This window comes from Cyclopterus lumpus, chromosome 6, assembly GCF_009769545.1.
Source record: "Cyclopterus lumpus isolate fCycLum1 chromosome 6, fCycLum1.pri, whole genome shotgun sequence".
Classification (NCBI taxonomy): Eukaryota; Metazoa; Chordata; class Actinopteri; order Perciformes; family Cyclopteridae; genus Cyclopterus; species Cyclopterus lumpus.
The window spans coordinates 22,820,705-22,837,058 of record NC_046971.1 but is presented as its reverse complement, the minus strand read 5'-3'; the positions used below and the strand labels follow the sequence as shown (position 1 = coordinate 22,837,058).

The following is a 16,354-nucleotide window of genomic DNA, read 5'->3' as shown; positions in this document are numbered from 1 at the left end:
CTGCATTGTCAATTACATGTCTTATTTAGTTTTTGACGTATCACGTATCATTCTTATCATAGCCCGCGGAAGTCGATGTCGGAAAGTGCGTAAAAAAACCCAAAGGACTATCACACAGGAGGCCGCTGTTTGTGTCCCGTATGAAACCAAAGGTGAACGTTTACTTTTTTAAATCACATTAAATCACATTTAAAACTGCGACTAATCCAGGAGGAAAATATGTATCCCTCGGTACTTCAATCGAATGCAGCCAATTTGTATGGGAATGTAAAATTGTAGGAAATAGGCTTGAATATTCAGACGGTAACTAATTCATACATGACCGACAATGATCATTTGAAGTCTTCAGTTGGTGGACCCCAAAACTGAGCTAAATCCTTGGAGCTCTGTTTTTGGTCCCCACCAACTCCTGAGGGAAATAACTTGCTCCGAAGCAGCTAAACGCTCAGCTCGCAAGCTAGCAACCAACTCTGTTCCTCTGCCTGTTGGCGCTCATCGGGTACTGGACCGTGGGTTTCTCAGGGGGTTCTGGTGAAGAAGCTGCCTGCGCTGATGGCAGCGATGGGAGGGACGCAAAACAGCACAGTTGTGGTCTGTAAAACCAAAACGAAAGGAGAGAAAACAACCGCCGCATCGCTCCGTAACGCTGAATACGGCCGGGTGCTAATTCTTTGTGGGTTCATCACCACAAGCAACGCTGTTCACAATGTGTGTCGTCACTTGATCCAATGTTAATATGAAAATATTGATGAGTGAAGCGTTAATTCATTTAATTTAATTTAGTAAAAAATTTCAATTATGTCGTATTCATTTTTTTTGGTGATTTTCAGTAGTGTGCACGTGTACCTTCTGATTTTGATGGTTTTAATAAAGTGTGTGAAAATTGCTGCGTCAATCGTGGCCAATCTGGCAACTGGTTCAAATGTTCTTTTCCGTTAAGGCCGTCTTGTCCAAACAATGAGCAACGTCTCCGAGAGGTCAACCAGGAGGCTCCTCTGGGTGGTCAGTAGTTATGTACATGCACCTTGGATTAGTGCACCTCGAGGGAACAGGGAATCTTATTGGGTTGCAAGTTGTGGCCACTCTGACATCATCAGTTCTTCTTACACGTCGACTTTATTAAAACCAAGCCTGACAGCAAGCAGCGCACCCAATAAAACAAAAACTTAATCTCTTCTCTTTAGCTATTTATAAAATCTTTTCTTGTCCTGGAGTAAAACTAAAAAGAAAAGGGAGGGGGGGGGCGCAGAAAGAAAATATATAAATAAATAAACTGAAAAAGGGAGAAGAGGGGGCGGGGCGGTGAAGGAGGGAGAAGTGAACGAGAGGAAGGCACCCTCATTCTCATCCATCTCTCCCTCTCTATTATTCATCAGCCTCCTCTCATCCCTCGCCCAACATGCTGATGGAGGATAAAATAGGTCAGAAGGATAGGCTGGTACTCGCAACAGTGACTGACACGACGCGCACTCCTCCCCCTCCTCCTCCTTCCCTCACTCCGTTTCCTCCCGTTGCTGCCGCCATCTCGTCATCCAGTCTTCTTCACCCTGACGCTCCACCTCCTCCCCTCACATCCTCTCATCGTTTGAGGATTCCTGAACGCTGTCGTTCCTCCGCTCAGCTCAGCGGCCTCTTCCCGTTCTTTGAATGTTGCAGACTGAGGGCATGTGTTGCTGCCAGCCATCAAACCTTCATACCATAACTATGAATCAGTTATCCGGTTAGAGGGAACTTGAAGCCTCGGCCCAAAATATGGAAAAGATAACCAGTTTAAAGCGTGAAAGTTAAAACTGAGGGAACGACAGATAAGCCAGGTCTTGGTTATATCTTAGCGTTTCCATACTTTCTGCTCAAACCGCCAATACAACTCTAATTTAAAAGGTGGTGCTTCATTCAAAAGCCCCTTAAAGTAGAAACACCTCTATTTTAATTAGTTCATCTCTTGCATCCCCTCAATATTTGCAAGTTGTTAAGCGGTCTTTTCTCCACCCGTGTGACCGACTGCACTGACAAAGGTTTCCACCAGATGGCGGCAGACCCAGTCTAGAAAATACATATGTACATGGTCCATTATATTGGATCTTTTTTTTTTTTGCAAACATATTTGTAAAATGTCGTGTTGGAAATCAGATTTTTCTTTGTGTGACCACTTTTCCATTATAATAAATCTGTGCTCCTTCAAGGTTTCAAATACGGACTACAGGTACCTCAAACAACCCATCTGAACCCTTTAATGTTATCCGATATAAGTTATGAATTGCTTTATTCAAAATGAAGGAAAACCATTTAATGTAACGATAAATTCACAAACAGGAAAATAGTGCATATATTCAAATTTAATTTGATCAGCGGGAGAAAACATGTGTTTGTTTTCCGTTTTAAAAAATAAATCAATTTGCATTACTGAATATTTGCTGCACAGTTTAAAGGACATGTTTTTAAAAAAAAGGTAATTTCAACATACTATTTTACACACACACAGTTTGGCGTATCCCATTATTGGTCTTCAAAAAAGACCTTCGCCATGGCGAGGGCAACCTTGGCGACCTTTTTGTCCTTGGCGTCGGCGCCCATGTTGGCACGTGCCAGTCCTATCCAGTACTGCTCGGTGCGGGTCTGGTAATCCGTCAACGAATCTCCCTCCTGCACTGGGGGGTGCTCCTCTTCATCTGAAAACAAACACACACACAAACACACACACACACGGGGGTAGAGAGGTTAAATACGCTGCTAACATTTAGAAAAAAAATCATGGTCAAAATGCACGCGTTTTAAGCAGTCAGCTTTTCGCGAAGCACACAAACGGATAAGTAAGACTTGGACTTCTTTAAGTGTATTTGAAGTCAAGCCACCGTACACGTTAGCAGGACACTCACTGAAGCGACATTCAGCCATCATTAATTATTTGAGTTACGTCCGGTGACATCATCCAGATGTCTGGGGGTGAAAAATGGGTTTATTGTTGGGCGGCCACCACTTTTGAGTCAGACTGCAGATGTCTCAAGAACTTTTGGATGGACTGCACTCCAGTGTTGTGCCGACATTCGTGGTCCCCAGAGGATTCATTCTACGGACACTGGTCATCACAGCTTTTTTGTATGCATGCATATATACATACATACATATATCTCAACTTTAAAAACAGAGTTTGCAAAGTGCTCTACATATAAGGTAAAAACATATCAATACAAGTAAAGATTTCAAAAAAATACATGAGGCAATGAACACAATAGAGGAATAGAAAATTACAAATACAAAATAAAGCAGAACAGACAAATTAAAATAGGGGAAACAAGGGGAAACTGCATAAAAGGACGACATCACTTAAAAGCAGTTCCATAAAAATGGGTTTTAAGAAGTGATTTAAAAGAAGCTACTGATTCCTTGACTTTGGAACGGCCAGAAGGGCCTTGAAGGATCTTGAAGGGTCTTGAAGGGCCCCACCGGAGGATCTAAGGCTGCGAGCTGGCTCATATGGGGCTAACATTTAAATGATGCAGCTTGGGGCCAGACCCAGGCGTGCTTTAAAAGTGATCAGCAAAATCTTAAAATCAATTCTAAAACGAACAGGGAGCCAGTGGAGAGAGGCCAGTACTGGAGTAATATGAAGCCGTCTGTTAGAACCAGTCAGAAGCCAAGCTGCTGCATTCTGGACTAGTTGGAGGCGAAAGATGGATTTTTGATTTATGGCGGAAAGGAGGGAGTTGCAGTAGTCGAGTCGAGAGAAAATGAGTGCATGAATGACTTTTTCCAGATCTGAGCGTGACAGTATGGGTTTGATTTTTGAGATTATTCTTAATAAAAAAAAAATTAATTGAGTTAAACATTACACCCAAATTTCTGGCAACAGGTTTTAAATAAGCAACCAGGGGACCAAGTTGACTCTTGATGAGACTGGTGTTATTGTTTGGGGAACTGAATAATATGTGTTCTGATTTGGAGTTATTGAGCTGAAGAAAATGTTGAGCCATCCAGCAGTTAACGTCAGATCAATCTAAGACAGCAGCCAGGCTCTCTGGGTCACCAGGTCTCAGCGGAAGGTATATCTGTGTGTCGTCTGCATAGCAATGAAAAGATACGTTGTGTCGCTGGAGTATTTGGCCGAGTGGAAGCATGTAGATAGAAAATAAAAGTGGACCTAAAATTGAACCTTGTGGTACACCACAGGTAATGTGAGTCGTGGAAGACGAGCGATTACCTATGGTGACCGAGTACGATCTTTCTAAAAGGTAAGAATAAAACCAGCCAAGTGCAGTGTCCTTGATGCCGACCCAGGTTTTTTGAGGCGATCGATTAAAATGGCGTGATCTACAGTATCAAAAGCTGCACTAAGGTCTAAAAGAATTAAAACGGCGCTCTCCCCCTTGTCTGCTGCTAAAAGGAGGTCATTAGTTACCTTGAGGAGGGCAGTTTCTGTGCTATGAAGTGCTCTAAAACCTGACTGAAATTTCTCAAATATATTATTATGATTCATAAAAGCTAAGAGTTGTGTTGAAACCACTTTTTCTAAAACTTTTGATAAAAATGGAAGTTTTGAAATTGGCCTAAAATTGGAAACAACAGAAGGATCAAGCTTAGGTTTTTTTGAAAGAGGTTGTACGATTGCATGTTTAAAAATCGATGGGAAAGTACCACTTGCTAAGGAGCTATTTATAATTAATAAAATACTGGGCCCTACAGTGCCAATAACCTCTTTGAGAAATGTTGTAGGAATACAATCAAGGCTGCATGTGGCTGATTTCATGTGTGATATAAGTTGGGATAAAAAGACCTTGAATAAGACTCTGGGGTTTAAATGATTGTTTAGAATTAAATTGGAGAAGAAAGAGGTTTTTGATTCTTTAACTTCCTTTTGATAGTTATTCATTGCCTCTTTCCAAATATCATAAAAGGGAAGGGAAGGACCAGTTTTGTTCCATTTTCTTTCCTTTCTCCTACAGTCTCTCTTAAGTTCTTTGGTGGATTCATTTATCCAGGGCTGTGGTGTTCTGTTTAACTTGTTGACCTTGTAGGGGGCAACAGAGTCCAGGACAGTCTGACAGGTGTGATTAAAAAGAGACCAGCTCCTCAGTATCAGAATGTGGATTAAAAGCAGTTAAAGAAGATATCCTTAATTTTAAAGTTTTCGGGGCTGAGACCATTATACAGGACGAGGTCGAGGATGTGACCCTTTGAATGTGTCGGCTGTTGTATTGCCTGAGTAAGGTTAAAAGCTTCCAAAGTGTCCATAAAATCTTTGACAAGAGTCTGAGATGGGCAGCAGACATGCATGTTAAAATCCCCTAAAATAAGAATTGTCATATTGTGACATAAAATAGGCTAAAAGTTCGGCAAACTCTTGGATAAAAACACTGTTAGACTTTGGCGGTCTGTAGATTATAACAATTATGACAGGGTCTTTAGAGTTAACTATAACACCAAGATGTTCAAAAGATGTATAGTTACCATGTGAGATGGGAGAGCATTTGAAACCTTTTCTATGAATAATAGCAACCCCCCCCTCCTCTGCCTGACAGCCGGGGTTGATGAAGGTGGGTCAAATCAGGGGGGGTTGCCTCTATAAGAGGACTACAATCTCCCTCAGATAACCAAGTTTATGTGATGACAAAAAAGTCCAGTTTGTTATCAGTAATAAAATTGTGGCATAAAAAGACTTATTATTTAGTGATCTGATATTTAAAAGACCAACATTTGCCAGATTCCTATTAATTGGAGGTAGTGAGGGATGTTGCAGGGGAACTCTAATCAAATTATTATGGTTAGCAGCAGCGGGATATGCCACTGAGCGTACTGCAGTGGGTATGCGGTAGGGACTAATGGAGGTAATAAAAGGTGTACCAGTCCGGTTTTGGGGAGTGGAGTCAGCAGGAAGAGTAGAGGGTGGTGGGGGAGCTGTAACAGTTCCTAATTTCGTGCCACCATCTCGCTCTTGGGGAGTTGTTGTGATGACAAGCTGCAGCGATGCGCTCGGCCGACCAGAGGGAGGGGATGGAAAGCGTGGAGCGATCAGGCCATGAGCAAACAAACCCTCCGCGGGAGGCTCTGTGGATGTAACGTGGCCGACGAAGGAGTCCGAGTGCCTTTATGGCTGAGACGAACGGAGGAGCAGAGAAGTTGTTGAGCCCGAGGAGCTGCGAGGTGGAATACTGCAGAACCATGCCAGCCGGGGAGGATGCAATCAATGGTGAAGCCACAGAGCCAGCGCAGCTGGGGCAGAGGAGTGGAGCGCGCCGGCAGTAGCTTCGCTGGAGACGGGGAAACCAGCCGGATGGCGTCAGATATCAGCAGCAGGCCAGCCAGCAGGCAGCCGGACATCGGTGGGCATGGGCATAGCAGAGAGGCGGCATCCTCCGCGCCGACAGCAGTTCGTGGGCACAGGCGATATCTATCTATCTATCTATCTATCTATCTATCTATATATATATATATATATATATATATATATATATATATATATATATATATATATATATATATATATATATTAGCGTTTAGCTTGGAGCGTCACTGCATTTGGATTTGCAATCGGTGGATAACAGCCACCATACTGGCCAATTAAGACGGAAGATGAGGTTTATATGGAAATCTACATTCAGCGTCTAGACGTCATCTATGGACACCATATCAGATTTCATATCGGAGATGTTTTCTCATGCGTTTGTGAGGTTGGTTTTCCTTATACGAGGTATTATATTATTTTTATATTATACCATATGTGTTTAAATATCACGCATCCTGATCCGCATCCTGTACTTGTTGCTCGTTATGAATAGCAGGAAGTGAAAAGACAAAGACAGAATTATAAGACAGTGAAAGGAAAGAATAATCTCTTGCCTTCCTGGTCCTCCTCTTCAGACTCGTCCTCCTCTTCCTCTCCTTCTGCTCCTTCTGCTCCTTTTGCCTCCTCCTCCTCCTCTTCATCCTCATCTTCCTCTGACTCAGACTCATCCAGCCACTCCTGTGTCTCTGTGGAGAAAATGAAAGGACACATCAAAAAATCTAAATGAAAGCTCACAGACCTCCTTCCCGTCGTATCGCCCTCCAACTCCTCTCCTGCATGGCAACATATTCAAGCAAGACAAATCCACATTGCTGACTGCTTTTGAGCTGCCTGCTGAGTTGAAGTCGAATCCATGTCAGATCATTTCATATTTATCTTTAATCTATATTTATTTCACTCATGTGTCTGTTGACATTTTTTTTCACTCACTTGGGTCCATTTCCACCAGAACCTCCCATTGGTCCATCTTGTTGAGGTCCAGCGAGTAGAAGTCGTTCAGGGTGAACTGGCGGTCGCCGACCTCGAACATCCCTCCGTATAGGAAGAGCTTGCCCTGGCGCACCGTTGCCATGGCGCTGGACCTTGCGCAGGGCTCAACCAGAGGGGCCGAGGCTGAACCTAAAGAGATAAAAAAAAGAACGAAAGCGTGACTGTCCAACCCATCTATATTTTCTCACATCTTTTAAGTTTGTTTAGTGTGCGAGTGTAATCTTGCCATCATCATCCTCCTCTTCTTCCTCCTCCTCCTCCTCCTCGTCATCCTCCTCCTGAGCTCCAGGAATCACTTCCTTGATGGTCATCACTGTGCCGTCCTCGGTAACGATCTCCTTGATGACCTCGGTGGGTCCTTGCGGTGCCTCGTCCTCCCTCTCTGCTCCCTCCCCGTCTGCTCCAGCCTTCTTCCCCCTTCTCCGTTTCTTCTTCTCTGACTTGTTTCCCTGGAAACAAAAGGATGAATAAGGCGAAGCTTCGACGCCCTGCACTGGGTTCCAATCAGTAGTGAGCACCTTGATGGAAATTATTAATCCATTATCACATGGGCTATAATTAATCATATCCTTTAGGCATTACTTTTCTCCACAGACTCTGGAGCCAACACATATCCTTTCATCCAAACAAACTTGACAAACACTCAATCATCCAGCAGGTCCTTGTGGCTCACCCTGAGCAGGCCGGGGAACCAGCGGTTCTTCCCCGTGTCATACAGGTAGAGGTCGTTGTAGAAGTCGCCCTCCAGCGTCTCCTCCTCTTCCTCATCGCAAACCCCACCAAACAGAACCGCCCGCGCCGCCGGGCCCACCGCGCCGGAGAAACCAGAGCGGGGTGTAGGCTTGTTCCCAGAGGGGCTCACCCTGGACCATGACCACTTCTCTGCAGGACGGGGGCGAAGACGGGTCACAATAGAATAACGAACAAGTGTAGAAGCTGAAGGAGTTCTATTATTTCAGTAACTTAAGTATTTGTGTACCTTGGCCATCTTTACCCTCTCGCTTGAGAAGGAACATGTCGGTGTGGATGGTCCCCTTCTCTACGTCCTTCTTGACTCGCTAAATGAAACGCAAGACCACATCACAAGGTTTTTATGTTTAATCAATACGGGGGAGAGGCACACACACACACACACACACACACTCACAAACACTCACCACTTTGGAGTACCCCCCGTAGATAACGACACCCATGCCGTCGGCCGTGGAGGTCATCTGACAGGCGGAGCGTGGTGAGGGGGCGGAGCCTGATGGAGCAAGACGTGACCAGGAAAAGGTGTCCAGGGAGAAGGAGTAGATGTCATTGTAGTAGATAAAATCCCTGCAAAGGGAGGAGGAGAAGAAGAATGGGCTGGAACTAAATCACAACTTTGAAACATTTAAGAGCTTGAGGACGGTCAGCTTTACAACCTTTTGCAAAGAGATTGCTGATTAGACACCCGTCTCAATCTCATTATTAAAATGGCTTTCATAATTTTTTCGGCACTCTGGGCAGAACTCCATAACACCCTGAATATCACAAATACATTTGGTCAAAGGGCCAATATTCACTCCGCTATTAGCTCTGTTTTTGGCTCCAGGGAAAATATAAAAGCGGTACAATGTTTTCTTTTGTTGCCCTAGAAATATTTGTGATAAACTATATTACGGTCATTTTTACAGTCATTTTTATGCCACTTACATTATGCTGATAAACTAGCATCATAATGCAAGTACACCCTTTCAAAGAGCAACGCACTTTTAATTCTTAAGAATATTGGCCATTGCAATCGGAATGTGAAAAGAAATTGCAATATGCTAAATTTAAAAAGACTAATTAAATAAAATCTCACAACCAAAACAATAAATAAAACGGACTCTCTGGCACCGTTAACATAAATTGCACATAAATAAATATTAAACATTTGGCAGAAGGGTATAAAGAGTCATTAATCTCTTAAACAATATCCTGCAAACAAAGAGCTGAATGATATTAGAGAATTCCCAGTGCCCCTCCCCCCCCCTTATTGTTTCACATCCTAAGTTTTAGTCTAACCCATTCTTAGACTAAAACTATTGATTAGTGCAGCTTTAAGTTCTACATCCATGTATAGAGCCTCAAGTAGAGTTCCTGTCTGCCACGGTGTCTTTTTTCATACGACCACCAGGAGTCGCACTTATTTTATGAATTCTATGCTTATTCACAGAGTCCAAATATGTCCCTGGGGATAAATAACACTTTATAAAATGTAATGCGTTTACCGTGAGAGATAAAACGGTGCGGCTCTCTCTGCGTTTGTTTGTACGATATCAAACATGTTACCTGGTGCTCTCGTGGAAACCTCCAAACACCAGCAGCTGTTTCTTGCTGAGGACCATGCGGTGCCCGCTGCGACCCGGCGGACCACCAGGTGCCCTGGGGGGAGAAAAAAAAAGAAGAAAAACCTGAAATCCTTTTGTATCGCTCGTGCCTGCAAAGTGAAACAATCACAACACCGTGTGCACTATTGGGACTTGATTTCATGGAGCTGTAAAGTTGTTTTTATCAACTTATCTCCTGATAAGACTTACATTTACAGCAGAGAATGAGCCAATAAAGATTAAATAGTATTGCTGATCACCTTCAGATTCTTGTACAAACGTTCATTCTGACGATCACTTTGTGCACGCACTCACTTGATGATCTCCCATGTGTTCGTGGCCAGGTGCAGCACCCAGAGGTCCTTGTAGTGATAGAACTGCTCACCGTTTGGAGAGGCAAACTCTCCCCCAAACACCCAGAGCTGACCCCCACCCTGGGGAACTACCACCGCCTGAGAGGGAGGGAAGGGGTGGGGGGTGGAGGGGTGGGGGACAGAGCAAGAAAAAGAGGGTTGATGTCCTCAGATTTAATTGCAACATAATGGCTGTGATGACAATGCTGATAAGTTTCCTTTACAGCCGCCTGCCCCCTTGTGGTGTAAACGGAGAACCACACAAAATATGAAGGACTTTAAATAGTGTTGCAGCGGAGCATAAGGCGCACAACGGGGGTCAATCAAATTTAGCTGTAAACCTCTCTTTTGATTTCTATTAGTCACCTGGCCTCCGCTTACATGGAAGTAACTGAAACTGTTGATGAGAATCCAGTAAGACACAATAGAGCTGAGAGTCCACACAGGCAGAGGGACAGAGAGTGAGCACCGTAAGAGGAGTCAAGGATCCTCGTACCTGGTGGGAGCAGCGTGGCGGAGGGGGGTTGGGGATGTCCGATTTCACCCAGCTGTTCTTCTTGACACTGTAGAAGAACAGATCGTTGTACAGGAACGTCTGCGAAAAAGAAGCAACCGTGTTTTTTTTAAATTTACGATGAATAGAACTGTGGAAAGAGGAGAACACGCCCCCTCAAAGCACACAAGCTCATGAGTGAGTGTTGAATCAACGAAAGCCCAGTTTATCAACTGTTGGTAACGTTGGGCCATGGAACTGCCTACTCATTCAGTCCTTCAGGAGTATCTTCCACTACCTTCTTTCCATTGAAGAATTCTCCTCCAAACAGGATGAGTTCATCTTTCTCGGGATGGGCGGAGAGAGACGCACTCAATCTGGAAAAAAACAACCAAAAAGCCATCAGACTCGATGGGTGCTTTCACACCAATCACACCCGTTTGGCTGGGTTTAAAAAGGGAGTCAGGTCGGTCTGCCCAGCGTTGGTGCTGTTAGCTGGTGGGGTAAGAGCGATCAATCGAACCAACCACAACATTTGATGACGGCATCGGTGCGATTTCAGCCTCTAAACACTCTAAACTACTTCATCCTGCATTTCCCCACGTGGGTTCTGAAGGATGCAGGAAAACAGAGCGGTCCAATCCAGGAGGTAGAAATCCTCGGCCTGGAGGACTTCATGTTTACTGCTCTTGGTTTTTTAGTAATTTAATTTTAATTACAAAAAATAAAGAGAATATGGACGATTCAAATGCAGTTTGCATGGTTAAAAAAAAAGAAAAAAAAGTGTTCAGCCAATGTGGAAATATACACATGTCAACTGTCAACACTGCACAAGCCAGACAAATCTCCCAATGGGGACACCGTGAAGGAGGCAAGTTCACCTCGGCGATGGAGGAGGACATGTCGTCTCCACAACTTGGGTCTTCTTTGCATCCAGATTCTGAAACTCAGCAATCAGAACTTCCAAATCCTCCTGGAGGCAGAGAAGGAGGGAAGGATGAATAGTGACGAGAACAAACCGGAAGGATGTAAAATATTTATGGATTTAAAGATATTATGGTATGCTGTGGGTCCTAGCAATATTACTAGCATAATATTAATATTAGCAACATTTTTATTCCTAATAATAAGCAGTGTTGCTACCTTAGACTGGAGTTAGCATTTGTGGTAAACTATGCAGTTTGCAGACCTGAGCTAAATTGAGTTAAAGTCATTTTCACAATATATTAAAAGTCAATTTGTGCAAAGCTACACAAAGCTATTGGCGCGTGAGTTTTCTCTCTGCGTCATATCACTAGTAACGTGCACTATGACCGCAGGGTTAGCAGTTCACACGTGAACATGAACGTTACCTCCTCTCGTTTGGACCTCTTTGACACCTTTTTCTCCATTTTGGCAGCTGTCTTCTCCGCTCCCTTCACCTTCTTCTCCTTCTTGCCTTTCTTGCCCATGGCTGCCGCGGTGCACCGGCAGCTGTCGTTCAACGTCGGGGGTTTGCGTCTGCTGTTTGCAACGAGGACGGCGGCACATGGAAATACAAACAAACTCGCATGTCGAATACCGACGTCTTTCCTCCGGCAAGTTAGGTCTACTTCCTGCAACAGACTGTGTAACAGCGCGCTCTAGCGGGGCGGAGGACCCAGGTGGCCTCCGCCAAAGCGCTCCAAACTACCCTTGTGAACGCTGCTATGGTGTATAAACTGATGAGATGACCTCTATGTTGTCCTTCGAGTAGAGAAAACGTGAGGAAGTGCCCGCTGTGGTACCCTTCCAGTAGAGAAAACGTGAGGAAGTGCCCGCTATTGTGCTCTTCCAGTAGAGAAAACGTGAGGAAGTGCCCGCTGTGGTGCTCTTCCAGTAGAGAAAACGTGAGGAAGTGCCCGCTATTGTGCTCTTCCAGTAGAGAAAACGTGAGGAAGTGCCCGCTATTGTGCTCTTCCAGTAGAGAAAACGTGAGGAAGTGCCCGCTGTGGTACCCTTCCAGTAGAGAAAACGTGAGGAAGTACCCGCTATTGTGCTCTTCCAGTAGAGAAAACGTGAGGAAGTGCCCGCTGTGGTGCTCTTCCAGTAGAGAAAACGTGAGGAAGTGCCCGCTGTGGTGCTCTTCCAGTAGAGAAAACGTGAGGAAGTACCCGCTATTGTGCTCTTCCAGTAGAGAAAACGTGAGGAAGTGCCCGCTATTGTGCTCTTCCAGTAGAGAAAACGTGAGGAAGTGCCCGCTGTGGTACCCTTCCAGTAGAGAAAACGTGAGGAAGTACCCGCTATTGTGCTCTTCCAGTAGAGAAAACGTGAGGAAGTGCCCGCTGTGGTGCTCTTCCAGTAGAGAAAACGTGAGGAAGTGCCCGCTATTGTGCTCTTCCAGTAGAGAAAACGTGAGGAAGTGCCTGCTATTGTGCTCTTCCAGTAGAGAAAATGTAATGACAAGTCCGCTGTGGTGCCCTAGTAGAGAAAACGCAATGAAGTCTGCCCTGGTTACTTTAATGGTTGAATATTAATATTATATTATATATTAATGGCCAGAAAACATGTCATCATATTGAAATTTGGTCTTTTAGATAATAGTATTCCCTTCATTTACACCAGGAGTGGGCAAACCTTTTGACTCAGGGACTATAATGAGTTTTAAAAGCCTGTATACGGCCCGCTGGCGTAGTTTGCCTATACCTGATTTACACACTGTGTGGCCTCTATCGACAAGTTTAAATACACGTGTCCTTTTATCTTCAGTGTGTCTGGAATGTCACAGAGAGAAACCACAAGTGATATAATGAGGAGGAAAGTGTCTTAACACCTTGATATGGCATTTGTTTGTCACTAAGAACCCTTCTGGACCGAGCCTGTCGCCCCACATCAACTGTGATCTCTCCTGTTAACTATAAAGCTGCAACATAATTAAATAGTTATCAGCTAAAATTAAATTTTTTCAATTCAGTTTATTTTGTATAGCCCAATATCATAAATTATGAATTTGCCTCAGAAGGCGTTACAATCTGTACACATACGACATCCCTGTCCCAGGACCTCACATCGGATCAGGAAAAACTCCCCAAAAAAAACCTTTCACAGGGAAAAAAGGGAAGACACCTTCAGGAGAGCAACAGAGGAGGATCTAATACAGGAGTAATGTGATCTCTTTTCTTAGTTTTTGTGAGCAAAAAAATGTGATGCTTTGAGGCTGAGTCCAGTAATGTCTTTTTCTCAGTGATGGAGTAAACACCATGGATGACAGTGCCTATTATAAACAGAAGAGGATAGTTGTGCGTTGCTTTGGTCATCCAAAACCTTTACAGTTTACTTGAACTACAACTTCAGGGTGCATTGTGTTCATAATCTCTTTTGATAATGAGAGGTTTAGAAATAGTTTAGTGCCTGACACTCAAATGGATGAAAGGTCCAATTAAAGCAACGCTTCAATTATTGAATCCATGATACCTGGAGTGAGGCTCTCTTTACAGATATATATTGCCAATTGCAGAATCACATTTGTGAGTCAAACAATTGAACAAGATTGCTCTGCTTTACTGTATATATTGCTTTTGCCATATCAGCATCTCATCTATACCTCCCGGTCCTTTGAATGGATCGGCCCTCTCTGGTTGAATGGAAGTCTTATCCTTCATCTAATTACTTCATATCTGTTCACACTGATTCCAAAGGGAGGAGACCTATGAAATCATCAGGACCTGTTTCTGCTCTTTCCAACCATCTGTCAGCATATTGTGAAATTAATTTCCCTTCCCAGCATCTACAAACACTCACAAAAGCTCAGACACATCAACGGACGACACACACACACACACACACACACACACACACACACACACACACACACAGCACATGACTGCTATGCCTACAACTCACTCCTGACTGCTAACCTTTGGTGTTTGTATGAGGCGCCCCAGGGTATGTACCACTGTAGAAGTGTGTGTGTGTGTGTGTGTGTGTGTGTGTGTGTGTGTGTGTCTCTTCATCCACGTTAGGGTATAGCAGGACATGTTGGTTCTCCACTCGTGCTGGTACAGCTCATGTCAAGCAATAAATTGACACGATGAACCACAAAACCCCTTTGTAGCCTATATGTGTTTCAAATGAGAGAAGCCAGACACACTAAAACATTTCATTGAAGTCATGTGGGGATCCACGAGACGGGCCCATGAGCAATGTTGGTTCCCAGATGATAGTTCTAGCCACCGGCCTGCAGACAGAGAGATGCTGGTTGCATTCCCATGCCCTGCAGGCAAATATGTGTCACACAAGCCCGTTTATGTATTAAACTGGTGCAGTTAGGCAGGCATCGTGAATACAAGCTTCTGATGGCTGAAAATGCCATGCTATAAATCACTGGCTGTCTCATTTGAACGGCGGATGTTTGCAACAGATGCAGGTGTTGCTTTTACGGTTGCTTTTACACTTGCCATACAAGGCATGTTATCATTTAAATGCAAAATGACAGAAAATGACTTCAGTTTTCGGTTTTACTCGACTTGACTTTAAATTAACTTGACATGACATGGGTTGACTAGTTTTGATTTTAAATGATTGGGTCTGACCTAGTTTGACCTGACTGGATTCAAGTCAATTCAAGATCATTTAACTGGACTTGACAACACAGTATACTTTTCAAGCCCAGGTCAGTGAGCCAAAAGGAGACACGGACATCTTCTCTCTGAACAAATGTTGTTTACTCCAATGAAGACAGAAGAACAGATGGCTGGCTTACACCTGTGCCCCTCTGCATCAATACACACACACACACACACACACACACACACACAAATGCATTTGTGACTCAGCATCCTTGCGTCAATACTGCCCTCAGCACACATGCCGTCTGCCGGTTAGCCTGAACGTCTGGTCGTGACTGACGCTGGTGGGGAGAGAATAAAGGACCGAGGTGATGAGATGAGCGGAGATGTTGACACCTGAAAGGAGAAATTACCCAGGCTGTGATTGGTTTTGGAAATAGATGCTGTTGTTACACACACACACACACACACACACACACACACGCACACGCACGCACACACAAACAACAGAGCAGCAATACACACAATTTGTGGACCATCTTGGAAAACATATCATGCTTCTGTCATTCAGAAACAAGAAAAAAACAAATGTTCACGCTCAACTGAACGTTCTCAAACTTCAAGCAAACAAACTGTCACTCAGCAGCAATTTAATCCTTAATTAAACACTATTCCGAGACCGCAGTGTTAACCATCTGTTTCGAAAGGTTTTTTTTGGGGAGTTTTTCCTGATCCGATGTGAGGTCCTGGGACAGGGATGTCGTATGTGTACAGATTGTAAAGCCCTCTGAGGCAAATTTGTAATTTGTGATATTGGGCTATACAAAATAAACTGAATTGAATTGAATTGAAATTGAATTTCTTGCGTGAGATTTTCCCTGACGTGTCTTGGATTTGCCCTGAGTCTGGAGCTGTCGACGAGCTCTCACGCTGGTTAAATGTGTTTATGTGCTTTGTTGGTCAGAAAGCAGTGGCTCGGAGCTAGCTCAATGCTAGTTAGCTAGCTCAACGCTAGCTTGGCTCTGTCATAAAATGTTAGCTTGGCTCCATAATAAAATGTCCTTAACAACTTTAAAGCTCACCAAGCTACCTCTCAATGGTTGAATCTATACACACAAACAGACATTTTAAACTGGAGTAACTATTTCTAGATGACCGACCTGGTGCACAGACTGCCAGTGGTCTCGCCGTCACTGCACGGTAGCCCGACAACCTGAAGATGAGGTGTTGAGCAGATAGATCAACTGTCGTTCATTATACAATGTCAATTAGTACGACTTAGAGGTGTATTTTTTACTGTGGGGAGAGCCAAATTAGTTGTTTCCCCCTGCTTCTTATGCTAAGCTAGGCTAACCTCCTTCAGGCACCAGCTA

At 44.0% G+C, this 16,354-nt stretch overlaps 1 protein-coding gene across 1 annotated transcript; it reads right to left on the bottom strand.

Moving 5' to 3' along the window:
- Positions 1–2,318: 2,318 nt before the first annotated feature.
- On the bottom strand, positions 2,319–12,046 carry klhdc4 (kelch domain containing 4). The gene is made up of 13 exons (XM_034535755.1): positions 11,808–12,046; positions 11,337–11,428; positions 10,754–10,832; positions 10,459–10,557; positions 9,925–10,061; positions 9,572–9,664; positions 8,428–8,590; positions 8,250–8,328; positions 7,944–8,152; positions 7,497–7,719; positions 7,211–7,399; positions 6,835–6,966; positions 2,319–2,669 (listed from the first exon to the last, which is right to left on the bottom strand). Exons 1-13 carry the CDS (start codon positions 11,904–11,906, stop codon positions 2,497–2,499), a joined length of 1,767 nt encoding a protein of 588 aa, XP_034391646.1. The 5' UTR covers positions 11,907–12,046; the 3' UTR covers positions 2,319–2,496.
- Between the last annotated feature and the right edge of the window lie 4,308 nt (positions 12,047–16,354).